Consider the following 20425-nt stretch of genomic DNA (forward strand, 5'->3'; position numbering starts at 1 on the left):
TATATATATATATATATATATATATATATACTGTATATATTTCTTCTTATAAATGTTTTAAATAATGCACAAGGTGTAAAAGTGCCCCTTCTGTCCCCATTGTTTATACAGCACAAAGTGTTTTATAAAAGGTGGGAGTGCATGTATCGTTTACTTGGTCAGTTGTGACCAGTATTATCCTCTGGTCCACTTCAGTTGCTGTTATACTTTAACATTTTCAAGTTATGGCTGAAATAAAAAGGAATACATTCTAAAATGGTGTACTATAGCTTACCTACATATTTAATTAATTGCCCTTGCTGTGTCTGTCTTAATCTGTCCAGCTCTTCTGAATAGCAAGTAAAAATACAGTTGAAAGCACAAAGCGGTATACATAATGGTGAACTAAATACTAAAAATGATTGTATCATCCCAGAGTCCCTCTTTCCATCCTCAAATCTGTGATAATGTAATACTTATTGCTTGGCCCTTTCTATACTACATATTTTCATTAAGGTTAACTCACTGTTTAACATTTTTAACCCCTGTCCAAAGAATTAGCAGCATTTGTTGCAAAAAACATTTTACATTGTTATGTTTTCACAAATTAATTATCAATGGTTATGTTTATGACAATTTCCTGCACCCAGAATGGAATATCATTTTTCTGCCGTCATACCATCAGAGTGCTATACGTTTCTAGGTTTTGGACTCCCTTATACACTTCCTTGTCTACTGTAATCCTGTTGCAGATCTTGTGTTAATAAATGCTTATGGAACAACTTCCTAATAAATAACGGAAGGGACAATGGAACTCATTAAAAAAGGCACAGAGCTACACAGACTTGTTTGAATAATTTCAAAACAGCTTATTCTGTTTATACTTTGCTTTTTTTTTTTTACAAATATTAATATTAATATAAATCCTTTGCTTGCGGTCTTTCAGATCTTTTAATCAGATCCTGCTGTTGGAATGTATTTTAATACAAAAAACTGGTAGTTCTCTAACAATAATTAATAGGTATAGCCTTTCTTTGAAAATGGATTGATTTTGAGTTAAGAATTGTACGGCTTTTACCATTTAGTTTTACAATGAATAAAGTTCATATTATAATGAAGCTGTGGTCGCATTGCTGAGCAAGGAGGGGTAACCATGAAACAGAGCACCTGTTAATAGTATGTCGTTTTTAAATAATTACAACTGCAGCACAGTACATTAATAAATCTATTTTGTGCTATGAGGGAATCTTAATAGAAACATTTAATAAATAATTACATTTAACCATTCTCAGAGATAAATTAAAAAAAGAGGGATGACAAATGTTGTAAACCTGGATAGACACCATTAAAATCTTACAAAGTCATTGTAAACACCCTTTTCAATGCAATACACATTCTTATGATGCGTGATATCCAAAATATTAGCATAGCCCCTCCTTGGAATATATATCAAATCTTGCTACCTCTATTTTTGTTGTAAGCATTTATTTACAATACGTCCTACACATAAGAACATGAGAAAGGTTGACCCATCAAGGCTTGTCCCTTGTTACCACACTATTTTCCCCTAGAGAGAGGAACTAATTTAAAATCATAGAATCTTGTCTTTTTTAATGTTCCCAGTGTTTTAGATTGTACCATTTCACCTGGTAGGCTATTCCATGCATTTATAATTCTCTGTAAAAAAAAAAAGTGCTTCCTACCTTCTGTTTACTCAGCTTCCACTAATGCCCTCTTGTTCTCTATGTGCTAAATCTGAAGTAATGTCTTGGTTTAACTTGATTTTAAAGACTTCAATCAAGTCCCCTATTTCCTTTCTTTTTTTTTTCTTAGGCTGAAGAGATTTAATTATTTTAACCTTTCCTCATATTTAAGTCCTGGGATCAGCCTAGTTGCCCTTCTCTGTACCTTCTTGAGTGCAATGATCTTTTTTGTAGTGAGGTGACCAAAACTGAACATAGTATTCTAGGTGGGGTCTAACTAGGGTCTTGTATAATCTTGGCATCATTTCTCTAGACTTGTATTGCATGCTTTTTGCAATATTGCCTTACTTTCTATCTGTCTTTTTAATTGCCTCACCACATCAGCGAGATACTTTTAATGATAACTCCACGATAACCCTGAGATCGCTTTCAAAGTCCTTGTCCCCTATTTCCATCCAATTCATTGTATACTTATAACATAGATTTTTATGCCCAATTTGCTATACTTTACATTTCTTAACATTAACATTAAATTGCCACAAGTTTACTGAGGTCGAAATTCCTTTGAATTATCTGGGCCAGTTATTTATCTCAGATTGCTTTATCCTGTGCCAAGGTCTCCAAACGAAAGTAAACATAAACATGCATGTTATATATTTTATTCAGACATAAAAGTGATAAATATAAATAAATATATATATATATATATATATATACAGACGTGCTCAAATTTGTTGGTACCCTTACAGCTCATTGAAATAATGCTTCATTCCTCCTGAAAAGTGATGAAATTAAAAGCTATTTTATCATGTATACTTGCATGCCTTTGGTATGTCATAGAATAAAGCAAAGAAGCTGTGAAAAGAGATGAATTATTGCTTATTCTACAAAGATATTCTAAAATGGCCTGGACACATTTGTTGGTACCCCTTAGAAAAGATAATAAATAATTGGATTATAGTGATATTTCAAACTAATTAGTTTCTTTAATTAGTATCACACATGTCTCCAATCTTGTAATCAGTCATTCAGCCTATTTAAATAGAGAAAAGTAGTCACTGTGCTGTTTGGTATCATTGTGTGCATCACACTGAACATGGACCAGAGAAAGCAAAGGAGAGAGTTGTCTGAGGAGATCAGAAAGAAAATAATAGACAAGCATGGTAAAGGTAAAGGCTACAAGACCATCTCCAAGCAGCTTGATGTTCCTGTGACAACAGTTGCAAATATTATTAAGAAGTTTAAGGTCCAGGAACTGTAGCCAACCTCCCTGGGCGCAGCCGCAAGAGGAAAATCGACCCCAGATTGACAGAAGGATAGTGCGAATGGTAGAAAAAGAACCAAGGATAACTGCCAAAGAGATACAAGCTGAACTCCAAGGTGAAGGTACGTCAGTTTCTGATCGCACCATCCGTCGCTTTTTGAGCGAAAGTGGGCTCCATGGAAGAAGACCCAGGAGGACTCCACTTTTGAAAGAAAAATATAAAAAAGCCAGACTGGAATTTGCTAAAATGCATATTGACAAGCCACAATCCTTCTGGGAGAATGTCCTTTGGACAGATGAGTCAAAACTGGAGCTTTTTGGCAAGTCACATCAGCTCTATGTTCACAGACGAAAAAATGAAGCTTTCAAAGAAAAGAACACCATACCTACAGTGAAACATGGAGGAGGCTCGGTTATGTTTTGGGGCTGCTTTGCTGCGCCTGGCACAGGGTGTCTTGAATCTGTGCAGGGCACAATGAAATCTCAAGACTATCAAGGCATTCTGGAGCGAAACGTACTGCCCAGTGTCAGAAAGCTCTGTCTCAGTCGCAGGTCATGGGTCCTCCAACAGGATAATGACCCAAAACACACAGCTAAAAGCACCCAAGAATGGATAAGAACAAAACATTGGACTATTCTGAAGTGGCCTTCTATGAGTCCTGATCTGAATCCTATCGAACATCTATGGAAAGAGCTGAAACTTGCAGTCTGGAGAAGGCACCCATCAAACCTGAGACAGCTGGAGCAGTTTGCTCAGGAAGAGTGGGCCAAACTACCTGTTAACAGGTGCAGAAGTCTCATTGAGAGCTACAGAAAACGTTTGATTGCAGTGATTGCCTCTAAAGGTTGTGCAACAAAATATTAGGTTAGCGGTCCCATCATTTTTGTCCATGCCATTTTCATTTGTTTTCTTATTTACAATATTATGTTGAATAAAAAATCAAAAGCAAAGTCTGATTTCTATTAAATATGGAATAAACAATGGTGGATGCCAATTACTTTTGTCAGTTTCAAGTTATTTCAGAGAAAATTGTGCATTCTTCGTTTTTTGTGGAGGGGTACCAACAAATTTGAGCACGTCTGTATATAACATCCAAAACACCGCTGTTTAGTGAACAAGTCCCAATGTATTTTATTCAGGGTCGTTTTGGCAACAAGTATGTACAGTAGCTTGAAGAATAATATCAATTATAGAAAAAAGTAATTTACACTCAAGCCTATTTAGTATGAACCGAGATCCTATATTATCTGTAAGATACTGTAAATGTATTTAGAAGAATATCAGGGTATATTCTTATTGACAGCATGCAGTTTGTGTGTTTTTCTTGATAACTTTAATACCTTGACAGAGACTTTATATTGTTTGACAATAGAAGTTTGCAAATCCATTTCAAATGATTTATGTTTTCATGTGTTTTCACTTTATTAGTACTTAGGCTTTGTGTATATTGTTCAGAATTTAAAATGTGTTATTATTTCCAAGCAGGAATAGAAATGTTTTGACTGAACCTCTCTTCTTTCATAGTGCTCAGTTACATGTGGGGGAGGAATACGGACCAGAGGAGTGACTTGTCCCTCAACTGCTAAAAAGGCTTGTGATATTTCAAAGAAACCAAATTCCAAATCGCTGTGTGGTCTTCAGAACTGTCTTTCTAATAAGAAATATTCTTCTCCTCTGTTTCCAAAAATAAGAAGAATAGTCCATGAAAGCCTACCCCGAAACCCATCTCAAAAGCCCATTGGTGCTCCTTCTGGAAAAATTATCTGGCCCAAACTGACCAGGAATAACCTCACCATAACAACAACTAGTCAGCCTTTTCACACCACTCAACCAGCCACTGTTGCAACTTCTTTTATCCAATATAGTATAGGTGCTATTACGAAAGATAACTTGGGTGGTGAAGATTATGATTACAACTTCATCACTTTTGGTAATTCAAGCACAAGGAAGTCTCCCAGACCACTGAGCAGCAAACCACCTGACCCTTCATTGAAAGACAAGACGTTGAAAAACTTAACACCCGGTTATGACTACATTACAGATGACTCTACCTTTGTCTCTGGTGAGGTGGATGGAACACCAGAGGAAAATACAAGTCCTTCAGACTATTATAGAACTACTGAACCAAGTTTGCCCTCTGCCAGGAACTCTGTGGATGCATCCCCATCTTATCGAGTTACATCTACCAGAAAGCCCGGCATTAAACTAGATCATAAACAAAAGCCAAGTACAACTACAGGAGTGCCTGTAACCACTCAAATCATTCACCCAAATGCAGAAAGGACGACAAAAAGTAACCATACAAATGTAACTGTCTTTCCTAAAGTTAATGTCTTAAAAGCTAAACCAAGGAATACGGCAGATCAGGGGGAATCAACCACTACCACTCAAATCCCAGAAGGTTACAGCGCTAAACAAGGAGACCTCTTTACCATCACTTCAGACAATAAAAACTTTGACACCAGGGACCATTTAAGAAATTATGTTTTTTGGGTTGTGGGCAACTGGAGTGAGGTAAGTCTTGTATCCTCTGTTTTTATGAAAATCCACTAATATTGTACTGCTTTGATAGAAACTGATTTTATATCTTCCTGCTTTCAGTTAAATTGCTACATTTTCAAACCTTTTTACAAATGTATTTTATTTTTCATTTTTCTGAAGCTCTAATGTGGAATTTTTCCATTTTCAAACCATTTTATTGTACTGCTCAAAAAAATGACCTTTTTCCAGCAAAGTAATTGATCATGGATTTCTAAAAGCAATTGTACAGCGTGGTGTTCTATAATTCGTTCAATTTTTTTTTTTTTTTACCACAATTGGAAATGCATGTTGTTTTCCTTTTACTTACTTTTAACACCATGTCAATTTGTAGACAATAATATTCAAATTTGATATAAATAGTTTTTCTTCTATGAATTTACTTCAGTTCTGATCTACTTATCCCTTTCAATCAGTCTAGGGCTCTTGAGACTTGATCCTTTTCTAATGATGTCCCCGTTGTTAAAGATGTAGTGGCCCAAAAGACAAATTTAGTTTTGTATTAAATATAATTATTTGATGACCTAAGCTCCCTCCACCATAACAATTTGCTTATAGTAATAGTATGGAGGGTAAAACTTATCTGGTAAGCACAGATAATGGCACCAGTTACAGCAGGTCTACAACATCGGCAGTGTTCACAAAAACTCCTATTTCTCGGTTGAAATAGCATTGTAAATGAAGTTGTTTTATACAATATCAACAACCGTATGTCGATGGAAATTAAACTTTGATCAAAGGGTCTTGTTCTTCTGACAGTGCTCTACAACTTGTGGACTTGGAGCAGTTTGGAGAACAGTCAAGTGCAGCAGTAATGAGGACTCCCACTGTGAAAACATCAAAAGACCGGACCCTGCCAGAAGGTGTCATCTCCGCCCATGCACAACCTGGAAAAGTGGAAATTGGAGTAAGGTAAGTATTCTGGCCCATTTTAACATCATTTTCATGTTGCATTTCGGTGCTGACCAAAAGAAAAACACCTGCCTTAGCAATATTGATAGGGTGCAAGTCCACTACAGGGTGCCAGGGTGGCACTTCCTGGAGTGCCGAATCTGTTGTTTTTCCATAAGTCTTTTACTCCTGCTTAGCCAGGACATAATAACATCTGTATGTGTATTTTAGTGTAAGTACTGGGAGTGTTGAGAGCTCTGAGCACATTGTAGGCTTTCATTGTTGGGAAGAGAATGGGCACAAACTGGTGACCACACACACACACCACTTAAGAGTGGGTATTATGTTTATTTTTTACCATATCTCATAGATTTTATCTTGATCAAATTCAATGACAGAATGATGCTGGCTTTGTATTTTCTATGTTATTTCCTTTGGCAAAATGTAACAGTGACCTAACAGCTGCTGGTTTGTTACCTGTTGGTTTAGTGAGTGTATATGTGAGGTATTTTTCTTCTTCAGAGCTGTGACTGGTACTATCATGGGTAGTGATCATTGTTATATTTCTTTTTGAAGCCTTGGGGCCCAAACTGGGGCCTGACTGGGTGAAAAATAATAATAATAATAATAATCAAATCTATATTGCAAATCTGTATAATTTCAAATCTATATTATTATTATTATTATTATTATTATTTATTTATTTCTAAGCAGACGCCCTTATCCAGGGCGACTTACAATCGCAAGCAAATACATTTCAAGTGTTACAATACAAGTAATACAATAAGAGCAAGAAATACAATAATTTTTGTTCAAGTGTGACAAACCACAATTCAATAATACAGCAGATATATTATTGGTACTCCTTTTTTTAAGTTTTGCCATTTTAGTTTTCTTTTAAAATCAAAATCCCAAAATGCCTGTAGTTTTTCCTTGATTTTCTTTTTTTTTTTTTTTTTTACATAACTATTATAGAGGCAGGGTAGCAGAAGTGTGGAGTCTCCCTAGGTACCCGTGTGTGTAGTTGTTGGTCTGTGTCCCCTATTGTTGAGTGTACAATAAAATTATAAAACCAAATACAGTAGCAACATGTGTGTGAGCACAGTACTCTGAAAATACATGGTATGTTTGCAGATTTGGAACAGCAAGATGTCAGTGTTTTGAGATCTCTATATCAAGACACCCTGAATGCAATTAACTACACTTTGTAAAATAAAAATGTGTAAAGCACCTGATAAGAAAGATTGAGGTGTATTATTTAAAAGCATGGCTTACCAGTGTTCTCCTTGCACTTTGTCAGACAGGCAGATATTTCTGGAAGTAACTGTTCTCTTTCACTGTTGTGAGTCTGATTAGCACCGCTTGGTATGGTAGTCTTAGAAAACAGCAAGTGTAGCACTCAGCTTCCCTGATGGAATCGAGGGAAAACATGGCTTTATTCCAAAATGAATTACAGTACAGATGTATCACGGCTGCATGTGAATCAAGAACTATATTTACTTTGTCAAAGACATACAAGAGTGTGAAACTGAAAAAAATGTTCACAGTACTGTGCTCATATAATAAGTTAAATCAGCTATATTTTGCTATTCGGTTTTATTTATTTTATTAGCTTCAATAGTGGAGGCAGACCAACTATTACACATGTGGGCACCGGGGGAGACTCCACACTGCCTGTCTGCTGCAATGAGTAGTTAGGACATGTCTCTAGTGTAAAAACTTAAACTGAATTTCCCTAGTTTTGTGGGTTTGTATTTTCTACATCTTTCCTAGAAATGTGCTCTATACTTAAGGTGCTCTAATACACAAAATGTTCATTGTTTCCGCAGTGCTCTGAAAACTGCCAAGGTGGCACAAAATCACGAGATGTGCAATGCATAGATGCTCAGACAACACGACAGCTCCGACCTTTCCACTGTCAGCCTCTTGGATATAAGCCTCCTACTACCCTGGCTTGCAATCGGGAATCCTGTTTGGAATGGCACCAGACACCATGGAGTGAGGTTAGAATTTGCAAATCTGCTGCCACTGCTTCTAGATCGGCTGGTATCTCATAAACCACTTCACACACTTCATATTTTCATTATGGAAACTTTGACCTTTGACCCAAGATGACTGCCATCTTGGGGTATACAATACAATAGGGATTTATAAAGCAACTTCAAACAAATAGGTTTTTAATCTTGATTTAAAACTGAAAAAAGATTGCCTTCAAACTCAGTACACAGCAGCTATATTCTGTGATTCTCCCAGTCAATCGATCATGAGTATAGTACAAGAAAAAAATGTTCTTTGTGCCTTTTACTGCTGCTGGCAGTTTCACAGCCCATCTCTGAAACAATTTGGTGCAAAAACCCCATCGTCACAGTTATATAAACCAATGTGTTTTGTAACAATGACATTGACCTTTGACCTAACATGGCAACCACATTGAGGTCCTGTGACTTTTTAAATAGCTCCAGGGATATTTTGCAATACCTGAAGAGAAAACCTTTGTGTTAAGCAGGCCCCAGAAATCCTTTATGGGCTGTATTTTTAGGGTGTGTGTAACTTAAGCATTATCATTGTTTCTGAACAGTCAGATACAGATATTAAAACACAGCTATAAACAAAATATAGAAAAAGAAAAATGAAACCAAGTGATTGAATTAAAAACAGTTGTTGGTAAAGAGACATTATTTTGTTAATTATAAAAATGCTCTCCCTCATTAACTGTGCAATTAAAAGTTGCTCTTTATTTTTATTCTTGCGTTGACTTTGTGTGTGGGGGGGCACTGAAATTAATGCGTGCCGTCTAAAACTAGAAAATAAAATGATGATGATACATGAATCACTCATGCTTCTCTTGTGATGTGTGAGTACCTCTGCCTTTGCCACTAGAACTCATTAAAAAAATGTGATGTCTTTCTGGAATGTTCTAATTGTTGGCCCTAGGTTCTGTAGACAAATAATGATCCACTGCTTCTATTTAGTCACCCTGCTGCCAATTATAAAGTCACCTAATGCATTATAATGAGTATAGCTAATTTAATTATGTATATGGTTCACTAGTGCTGGGACAAGAAAATGTCAGCATCATGATTCTCCAGCTGTTGATATTCATTTAATCCCAATTTACTGTTATTAGATATCCAGCACATGTTTGAGAGTGTCTTTTATTATTAGACTAAAGAACTGATCCCTTACTTAATGTTGCATGTACATTTGTTAAAAGACAATTTAATATTCCATGAATGGTACATGTTGTTTGTGTTACTGTCTAATTGTATCATTATCAGACATCCCTCCCTCCACTTTTGTCATATTAGATTTTTTTTTTTTTTTACGTATATGTTACCTATACAGTACATCGAGTGAGTAAGGAAACCTGGTTTATATGACTCTTTGCCACACTTATGAACAATGGCTGGCTTCTGTTTCCATAAAGTTTGATCAAACTTTGCTTGGACTTTTGTTATTGATAATATATTCTGTGCAGGAGAAAAAAGTTCAGGGTCACAACAAAGTGATAATAATAACCAAGGTTTTAGAAAACATTGGAATACCCCTCATTCGCATAATGTTCTTTCTTGTAAGTCCGTTGTCATTTTCCTGTATTAATTAAAATGTGTGATGCTGCGCTGAATTATGCTGCCAGTTTTGTACTACTTTGAAAAGTGGTTGCATGGGGTCACCATCTGATAAAGGCATGGCTGTGTGGTCTGCAAGAGAAGACCTACAGTCAGGGAGTGCAGATTCATGTCCTGCCTGTGCAAAGTCACCGGTACACACTGGAGATTCCACGGGTTAGGGAGGTAAAACCAGCAGGGACTGTGTTCGGCTACAGTGAATCCTACTGGCCTTTGTCCTGCAGAGTCCGGTAGCTAGCTGACATCCCCTCCCGAGTTCCTCAGTGTAAAAGAGTCAATAGGGTGTTAAATAACTGGGCCCTCTACGTATATATAGTTGTCTCCATATATGCTGCCTACAGCTTATTTTAAGGCAATTACCTCACCCAGGTACTTTGCCCTGTCTAATGGATAACTCTCTCTACACTGCCCTATCATTTCTAGCATCCTAGTAAAAAAAAAATGTGGCTTTTAATGTGGCTTTTTTTTGACAAAACCAACACTAAGGTTATGTGATTTGTGTAGGGTTTTGAGTCACACTTACATTTTTCTCAGCAGCCCAGCACTGATAATAGGGACAACCTTCTATAACCTATGCTATGGTATAACATAATGTTAGTGGTACACAGGTGGGAGCAGGTTTGTTAAATTATAATCAAATACATGTCCCGACTACATGGGGGACATTTTAATGCGTTCTTTATTATATAGTTGGAATTCCAGGTGCACTACATTTTGTTTATCTTCTGAACATTTTGGATTACATTTTTTTTTTTTTTTTTTTTTTTTACATAGAGTACTTTTATAGGATTTCGATTTTTGGCAGTATTCTCAATCCATAATTATAAAAAAACCTTTCGAAGCAATCAAACCAATTTGATTTCTGAACTGTATGAAATGGAGTCTAGGCTGATTCAATCACGACTGCAATCATGAACTATCGCAGAAGAAAGCAAAGAAAAGCAAAAGTATCTCTATTTATTAAAGTAAAAAAAAAAAACTGTTCAATGTATTACATTATTTCTCTGTAGTAATGGTAATGGTGTATAATTGCACAGATTTGTTTTTAACTGCAGGTTCGTCGTTGGTTTGAATGTTTACCTCCTCATATACAACACTTAAAAAACACTTAACATTTTTTTGAAGTGCAGAACTATTGATCTACTTTAAATTAAGTTGCTAATGTTAGTTCATTATTATTGAAAGCCATTAAAAAGAAGAAAAACACTAATTGAAAACAATTCATACTGTCTTATTAGCAGATGGGTGCCGTTTATAATGTATATTCTAATTGCAATCTTATTTTAACGATAATGGTTTACCAATGGGAGTGTCAAAATGCGATAATTGAACTGTTGATATAAGAGCTTGATTATAGACTCTCAAGCAAACAGTGAAGTGGGAAGAGCACCTCATTTTAAATGGTTATTGATAGATTTGTTGATTTTAAAAAAGAGTTGCATTTTGTAAAACTGATTAAGTGATGGTGTTAGTCAACATGGGAGCTTCCATGCCATACAGCAGATATAGTTAACATAGTTCTATTAGAAATTTGCCAATTGTGTTAAAACAGGCTCTAGTTGACCTGGTTAAGATTAAAACTCACCACTCAGTAGTCACTTGACAAGCTCTGTTTGTGTTTTAGCACTTTAAAAGAGCACCACTGTAATCAAAACCCTGCACAAAAAAGTTAAAAAAAAAAATTAAGGTTAGGATCAGTATTTCCAGCCTTGGTCAGGTAACCTCTGCTCAGCCCAACATTTTCTTATAGTTAAAAGTATAATTATTTTTTTTTTTTTTTTAGTGTTCAAAGAGTTGTGGGTCTGGCCATTGGGAGCGACTTGTCTATTGCCCGAAATACAATCGTTGCAACATGAAAGAAAGGCCTAACAGTACTGAACCCTGCAATATTCAACCCTGTACCCAGTGGGTCACGGATGCTTGGGAAGAGGTAAGTATTCTCTAAGGTTAAGAGGGAAACAACATGTACAGGTAGTGGACAAAAAAATGGAAACACCTGGGTAAATGAGGGACACCAAGTATATTGAAAGCAAGGGATTCCACACAGGTGTGGCTCATGCACTAATTGAGCAAATAACATCCCAGCATGCTTAAGGTTATGTATAAAAATGCTGGACAGGCCTGGTTGCCTATATTTATGGCTAGCATGGCTGCAAGAGGAGACCTCAGTGACTTTGAAAGAGGGGTGATTGTTGGGGCGCGTTTGGCAGGAGCTTCAGTGACCAAGACAGCTCAACTTGCTGATGTTTCACGAGCAACGGTGTCTAAGGTGATATCAGCATGGAACTCCGAGGGAAAGACATCATCACCAAAGGGCAACAGTGGGCGGAAGCGCATACTCCAGGATCGTGATACCCGTGCATTAATTCGAAGTGCAAGACAAAACAGGTGAGCAACTGTAGAGCAATTGACTGCAAATTTCAACCTGGGGAGCGAGCAGCCAGTTTCATCAAAAACGGTCTGCCGAGAACTCCACAGAGCGGGATACCATGGGTGCCCAACGCCCTATTAAGTGACTTTACATTGGTGTTTCCATTTTTTTGTCCACTACCTGTACATCGTTTTGATAGGAACACAATAGCTAAAGTGTGGAATAGTTACACTTACCAGCTTTATAATAACTGAGACAGTGTGTTGATGTTGCCAGTACCCTGGGGTTAAATATTCCACAATGAAGCATTGATTTGCCAAGTGCTTTGCAATATCCTTAAAGGTTAAAGTAATTGTAACTAACAAAATAATTATTTAAATCAATTTTTCACTTCCATTCGCTATATATACACAGTTCTGAAACATCTAGTACTGCACACTAGGTTAAAGACAGATTCCAATTCGCTTGCCTTGTCTTCCAGGAAGCCTGTTACTGCTTTACTTGCCTGTTCATTATTTAAGCACAGCAATGTCTTCTGGGTTAAAGCATGTCATTGGCTGAAAACATTTCAGTCAACAGGGGAAGCAGCTGGTTGGTTACTGACCAGGAAAAAAGCCAATTAAAGAGGTGGAGATAATAACACTCTGCAGGTGAAATGACCCAGGAAGTGCAAGACTGTCAAAAGCATGACTTGCAAACAGATTTATTTAACCTAGTGTAGTACCCGATGTTTTAAAATGAAAATGTATGTTTGCTGTAGCATGTGTTTCAAATATAACTACATATTTGAGACCTATACAATGAATGGATGTTCATGGCAGCCACGATTTATCATGTCTTTTTTTTTTTTTTGAAGACCAATTCCATTAAGGCTATATGTATCTGTTGGCTGAATTAACCTAATGTAATTTTCTATAGGTTTCATAGTGTTTCTACGGGTACAGTCTGGAGTGAAATAGCGAGTCTCATGGAAATTATTTTACAAGCAGGTGTTAGCCTGGGTTAGGCTTATCAAGGGCTGTGAATAGATAAACAGAAAGGTAGAGAAGGGATCTATAAAGAGGTGCCATGCCTCTTCTCTGTATGTGTTTACATCACACTCACTGTGCATTTTTACACTGTACCTATTGTACATACTGTGTTCACCTATTTGTTGGAGGCAGATTTAATGTTGTATTTATAGCCATGGTGAGGGGTGCATGTTACTGACCTAGTTGTTTGGCTGTTTTTGGTCAGTGTACAGTCCCCTGTGGTGGAGGTGTGAAGCACAGGATTGTGAGATGTGTAAATGAGGAATCCAAGACAGTAGAAGACAGCCGCTTTTGTGAAGCAAAGACAAGACCTGCAGCTCTCCAGAACTGTAACCAGCATAAATGCAAAAATAATAAAGGTAAGCATAGTTCAGTTTCCTCTCAAGATATTTACATATTTTAGTCTTAATGATTTCCTATTAGAAAATATATATATATATATATATATATATATATATATATATATATATATATATATGAGTATGTATTTTGAGTAAAATTACAAAGCGGTATGTAATTCAATATGTTAACGTAACATGAATTCACAAGGTTTCATTCAACTTTATGAAGCAAATTTAGTTTATTATATAAGGTGATGCGAAACTTCTGGCTATAGCTGTACATGCTATAACAAAGTTCTGGCCTAAGGATAATATACTGGATTCTGACAAGTCAATGCCCCAGTTTGAACAATCAGGATTAGTCTGGTCCTCTTCATACGGAGCACAAAATGCAGAGACCCGCAGTGGAATTAAAAAAAAAAAAAAAAATATTAAGCTTATTTATATATTTAAATCACATAAATATTATTAAACATAGAAAGCATGTGTTGGTGACATACAGTAAATTGGCATTGTAATGATTCACTGTCAAACTCATTTAAGCAAGAAAAACTACATCCTGTGATGTTATGAAAGGCTCTGTTCAGTTATGTGAAGTTTACAGGTTTAACTGTGTCACTAAATACAAAGTTTTTCATCACCATAATAAATTAGTAAAAATGACAGTTATAAATCATAAGCCTGAAAATTATCCAAGTTGTGAGCGTGAGACTACTTCTGAAGGTGTAATACGTACTTTTGTAAATAGCCATTATTTATATTGAAACAGATTAGACTGCACAAGCAGCTTAAAATGAAGCAATCAAGTTAACCAATATGGCATGTGCATGTGAAATGTAATTATTATGAGCTTGATTTAAGAAACAAAAATAGCAAAGCAGCCATCAGTGTTGATGTGGACCTTTTGAACAAATGTTTAACAAATGAGCATACACAGATCATTTGAGCAGATAGGAAGGGACTTTGTGTCGCTGATCCAGAATCAGATTACTGCAATAATTTTATGAGGTATAATCATGTTATTTATTCATATGTCATTTTAAATGATGTGATTCAGTAAGTCTTAACCTTATTACTTCTATGGGTCTTACACTGGTCCCCAAGTGTCATATTAAATCTATTTGCATGTGCTTATTACACAAGATTATTAGCAATGTGTTAAGTGTTTGCCACCTGATTAATAGCAAAGAGGTTCAAGTGTTTAAAAACACAGTTGAAATCAATTGTCAACCAGCAGAATACAAATGGAAGTGACTGTTTGCCAAAATTAGAATACAGACACGTTACCATTACATCAGGCTTTAGCAATGTCCTGAATCTGCTTGCTTGAGCTATCAATCATTCCACCTTGTGAACCTGAAGAGCACCAAACATGAAATGAAAACAAAGTGTATCCGTAGAAACAGAAAGCATTGAGCCGTCCCTACTGACTGTGCATGTGAAGCAGCTATCAAATTGAAGCTGTCAGAGAAGATGAATTACCAAGTTAGAAAGTATGAAGATATTTAAATTTGATTTCAAAGATAGGAGTCCCATCATATCACTACATTGGAAAAAAAAATGTCATCAGTTCAAACAAAAATATTTAATGCAACTGCAATGTATATGTGGAATACATGTATTATTTGTCCTCGAGAGATTATGAGCACTTGGTTCATTGTGAATGCATGCTGGATGGAATGTTTTCTTACTTTGTAGGTTTTCATATTGTAGTGTTTCACATCTGTTATATTGGAACATGATATTTTAAGAAGATCAAGTAGTATTACCCTTTATTGCTTTATTACTAGAGATTTATAGCAAATTATCATTTTTTTATCTGAATTGTTTAAGAAAACCACTTCTTTAAAAAACAGAAATATTCTGAAAAACAACTTGTTAGATTAGATTTTTATCACATATTTCTATAAAATAGCCTACTGGCCAGGATGTTGATTGCAACCCTTTCTTGTCCCCTTTCAGTCTGATTTTAAATTACCTGAGAAGTCTTTGTCTGGCTATTCTGTATAATTAGTGTTCCGCGTTTGCAGTTTGTTCTGAATTTTACTGAAAAATTACAGGATTTTTATTTTTTTTAAACTGGATGTCGGTTTTTACCGATTTATACCCGATTTTTGTCTATTATTCCCGGTACTATTTTCCAGGAAATACAATATTTTGATTAAAATGCCGTTTTATTTTGACTCAGGCATTGTAATAAGCAGCTGTATCCTAGGATACAGCAGACATTTAGATGTCAGAGGGTCAACAAACTTGGTTCTCTGTCACTTCACAAACACTTCACAAACACATTATCACCTGATTATGTTGGCCAATCAAAGATTATTGTGGCAGTTGCTGGGCATAGTAACTACTAGCTTGGATCAAAAACTAAATTGAAATATTGCACAAAAATATAATATTTTGTGTGTGAGGAATGGGGAGAACATAAATCAGTTTATGAATATTCAAAAGAAAAGTAATGTTTCAAAGCAAAAATAACAAAAGTGGGTCGGATGACACAGAAGACGCGTAGCACTGCAAATGCTGCTGCATTGAGGTACATGTTCAAACTGACAATAAAAGAACATGCTGAAAAATAAGAGACACATTAAACTAAAACAATAAAGTGAACTGAGAGAAAAACAATCCATTTATGCAGCATTTAGACGTGCTTTAATAAAAAGAGCGCAGAGTGACTGTTAATGAGTTTGTCAGAGCACTGTGCTTTGCTGGACAGCCATTGTTTATTGCAGAGAGGTATGTATTAGTGACTTCATGCAACAGTACTGTGTATCCATCAGCTAAAACACAGCCTAACGCCGACAATCTTAAAACTGAAATATTTGACAGAAAATGGTGATGCTTTAGTTGGTAAACTTATATGGAATGCATTGATGCAAATGTCCAGTGTGATTTTTGACGCGTCTCCCAGTTAAGTCAATCTTCTTTTCTTTTTATGATTTCAAGGCAAATAAACCTATCTTGTTTTGCGCTGATGTCATGTTCATACTTTCTGTAGATACTATTTCCGTCAGCACAGCGATTGCCCAAACGTTCGCAAAGTACCAGCTAACTTGGGAAAATGTGGCTTCGACTTGCACAGATTCTGCTCATCATACATGCCAGGGACATTATTAATCAGAAACCAGAACTGCTACGCATCATATTCCACATATAAAGTGTGTATACTGAGATTTTTTGCCCCCCCCCCCGATTTTTACTGATGTTTCAATTAAAAACATTTTTATACCGATTTTATCCCTATTTTAATATATGTAAAATAAACTCTTTATATATTTTTTAAAGATAAAAACCAAAGACGCGGAAAACTATGTATAATCCTTCACCTTTTAGATCTGCCAGTCTATGTGAAAGAGAAGTTTATTCAGTCAGAACTCCCTCTGAAACAAGTACATCCATTTCAGAAAGTTTGCAAAGATTGCATTTTAATGCATTTTAAAATAAAATCATTAATATCTGACTTCTAGATTGTAAAATCACCGCCCTTATCTATATGTTGATTTAGCATCATATCTCGTTGACAAAGAGACTGACCACAGGACGTCAGGTCAAAGGGTAGTTGTAGCAATATCTGGTGGGAAAATAAGGCACTGACCAACATCTGCCTTCATTCTCCAATCTCTAGCAGCCTCTAGTTGTTCCAGGTGAATCTTCGCTCTAATAATCTTTCCTGTTGGTTGCTCTCCTGGACAGAGGAATGTTGTTCTCTGTGTGAGATATTGCTGATATTGGCACCGAGCTGTTGATCTTATCATGCCGTTCTTCCAGTGCTAATGCCAAGCATCGCAGCACCTGGTCATGAAGCCAAGTCAAATGACCCTGACTCAGAGCCACCTTACATCCTGTAAGAATGTGCTTCATGGTAGCCGGTAATCAACACAAAGGACATGCAGGGTTATCTTCTACCCACACATACAAGTTCTGCAGTGATGGAAGTACATCATATGTGGACCTGTTTGTACTTGCCCCATAATATCACTGATATATAGGGTGGCCTTTGCATCTGCCACCGCGTCCTTTGCTGCCCACTTTCTCCCAGTTCTCACTACGAGTGCTACCTCCCTCACACACTCCCTTACAATCTGCCATGACTCTAACTTTGAAAAACTGCCAAGTAGTGGTAAACTCTGGAGTTGAAAAACAAAACTGCAAGTAGGCTTTTTCTAACCTTGTTATAGTACTGGGTACGCTGAAGAACTCAAATGCAGCCCAGAGGAGTTTATGTGGCAGTGATCCATATGCATGAGCTAAATCCAGGAATGTTACATGGAGGGCCTTCTTTTTTGCAGACTGAATCTGTTGCCAGATCACACTGACATGCTGCAAGCATCCCGGAAAGCCGGTTGTGTCAGCTAGTATTATTCCAGGTTTTAGGTTTTATGCATTGACCAGAAAGTAATTCTTGAGAAGCTGGATTCTCATACTAGCTGTGTTCCATAGTAGTATCAAGGTAGTGTTTCAAATTGTACAAACACTAACACTATCCTTTCTCTTCATGCATTATATTAACCAGACTATAATTAAGAGAACTTTTAGTGTAGGAAACACAGAAAGTCAATACACACATGCATGCATGCATGTGTGTGTGTGTGTGTGTGTTCTTCCACTGGTAAATATTCATATTTATTAAGTTAAGGTTAATGCTTATGTTAGAATAATACAATACAAAACTAGATAGGAGTTTCACAAACATAGGAAATGATGACAATATGAGCTTGGTCATAGACCTGTTAATAGCCAGGGGTTAGCAGTTTTAGGAGAACACTGTTTTAACAATCTGAATCGGGTATTTTTTGTTCCTCCACCAGGCATATATTGTAGACATTTTCAAATCAATCACATTTTACACAAATTATAGGCATAAGATGTCAAAGAAACATCCATATTAGAAAACAAGACAGTATGTATACTGTAAGCTTGCACAGATAATCACTTGGTAATATTGTAGAGCCATTGTAACTGCAATTGTAACCCCTCACTGCCATTAATATGCAGCGCTAACAAGATCAGTTTTGTGTATGGGTGGCCAACACTGTTTTAGCACTACGAATGATACATTTTATATTGAACTGTTAACATCCCAAACCATGTTTAATAAATGAGATTGAAGAATTAAAATTCACTGATGCTGTGGCACTAGATAGTGGGCTGTAATCACTAAAGTAATCATATAGGGGCAAGGTTGAGTCTTCCATTAAAAAGTCTAATTCTACAACATGATACTTCACATTTACTCTAAAATCTAATTTGAACATGTTTCTAATATTTCCATGACATTAATATTTATCCAGGGCCGGCCTTAGGCTGTGCGGAGCTCTAGGCGGTGATGACTAAGTGTGAGGTCCAGAACATCAAATGAATGCTACAGCAGCAACCACATCTTAAAGTTAGTATATAGGTGCATCATGTAAGCATATGCACCTATATATGCTAACATTAAGATACAGTAAATAATATAAAAATGTTAATGAATACTTGTTTCGGTTTGTTTGTTAGACTCTCATTTTATATAATTCATAACTTTAAAACACTCAGAATTCCAGTCTACTTCAAACATATCACATATTAACTTTTTCTAAAATGATCATGCCCCAGTAGGCCTAATGGAAAATACTGTAATGCCCGCCTATAAGGGGATTCTGACAGGTCGTCCGCGAGAATAACCAAGCAGAAATAAATAATTAAATAAATAAATAAATAAATAAAAATCCCTCTCTGACACTTAACTTGACACTGGGCAGGATTTTCCAAAAAACAGTGTTATTGTATCAAACTCGTGGTATAGTAACGAGAGCTTTAGTAGCAAGTGATTTTCAAACTAAATGTGTTAATTAAATTAATCTGTTAATGCTTTGAAATTGAGTCGATGAGGTCATTAATGAACGCATTTCTTGTTAAAAAGCTTAATTATCACAGGTCACATACATCACTTCCTGTCTCAAGGACTAAATAAGGTGAACTCGTTAATCAAAATGCAGGTTAACAAGATGAAGAAAAATGAATGGAAGCATAATTTGTGGTAACTACTAACACACAGCGAGACAGCTCTCTCACCTGCGAGCAGCAGCCAAATGGAAATGAAATAAATAATGGGAATATCTAGTTTGTAAACTCATTTAACATTGTGCATTTTGCCATGCAGAATGTACATTTAGATAACTTCACATATACAATGCTGATTTACAATGATCTGGCGTGTGGGTAAAAATTGGACGGCACAGATAAATTAAAAAAAAAAAAGTTTTCATTTATTTTTTGAATGGGATGGGCGGGGGTAAGCCATCTATCTATATTGGAATTTATTTTCTTATGTTGACATCTACTTTCGTATGTTTTTTAGTATGTATGATTATAGGCTATAAATAAATATGTTTGAAGTGTCATTTGTGTTTGTAGTTGTTAGTTATTATACAGCAGCTCCAGCTCTGTTGGCTCCTGCTCCTTTTGTTCCAACTCCCACTTGGAGTACTAACTGAACAATGATGCATCCCTGACTAGCTCGCAGGATGGCTAAGCCGTTTATCTGACTTAAAAACAAAACAGTCTCAAACCGCACTATAACAAAATAGGTTTACACTTACCTTTTTTGTAAGATTAATGACACACAGTCAGACTCCCCACACCACAGCAGCCCTGAATGAACTAACTCTGGGGTTTATATGCTCCAGAGAAAC

The 20425-nt window shown here is 36.2% G+C and overlaps 1 protein-coding gene and 1 long non-coding RNA gene across 2 annotated transcripts in view; one reads left to right on the forward strand and one right to left on the reverse strand.

Annotated features, from left to right (window-relative positions):
• The window catches only part of LOC117421012 (A disintegrin and metalloproteinase with thrombospondin motifs 12-like), a 142117-nt gene that overhangs the window by 113773 nt on the left and 7919 nt on the right, over positions 1-20425 (forward strand). Inside the window, exons 19-23 of the mRNA XM_034034852.3 lie at positions 4472-5461; positions 6245-6397; positions 8206-8379; positions 11789-11935; positions 13613-13766. Of these exons, the coding sequence (XP_033890743.3) occupies positions 4472-5461; positions 6245-6397; positions 8206-8379; positions 11789-11935; positions 13613-13766 (1618 nt within the window). The remainder of the gene's footprint in view (positions 1-4471; positions 5462-6244; positions 6398-8205; positions 8380-11788; positions 11936-13612; positions 13767-20425) is intronic.
• Positions 6284-20375, reverse strand: LOC131737113 (uncharacterized). The gene is made up of 3 exons (XR_009328686.1): positions 20333-20375; positions 7652-7784; positions 6284-6372 (listed from the first exon to the last, which is right to left on the reverse strand). It is a non-coding gene; the product is annotated as an uncharacterized LOC131737113 (long non-coding RNA).

Source organism: Acipenser ruthenus, chromosome 1 (genome assembly GCF_902713425.1).
Source record: "Acipenser ruthenus chromosome 1, fAciRut3.2 maternal haplotype, whole genome shotgun sequence".
Lineage (NCBI taxonomy): Eukaryota > Metazoa > Chordata > Actinopteri > Acipenseriformes > Acipenseridae > Acipenser > Acipenser ruthenus.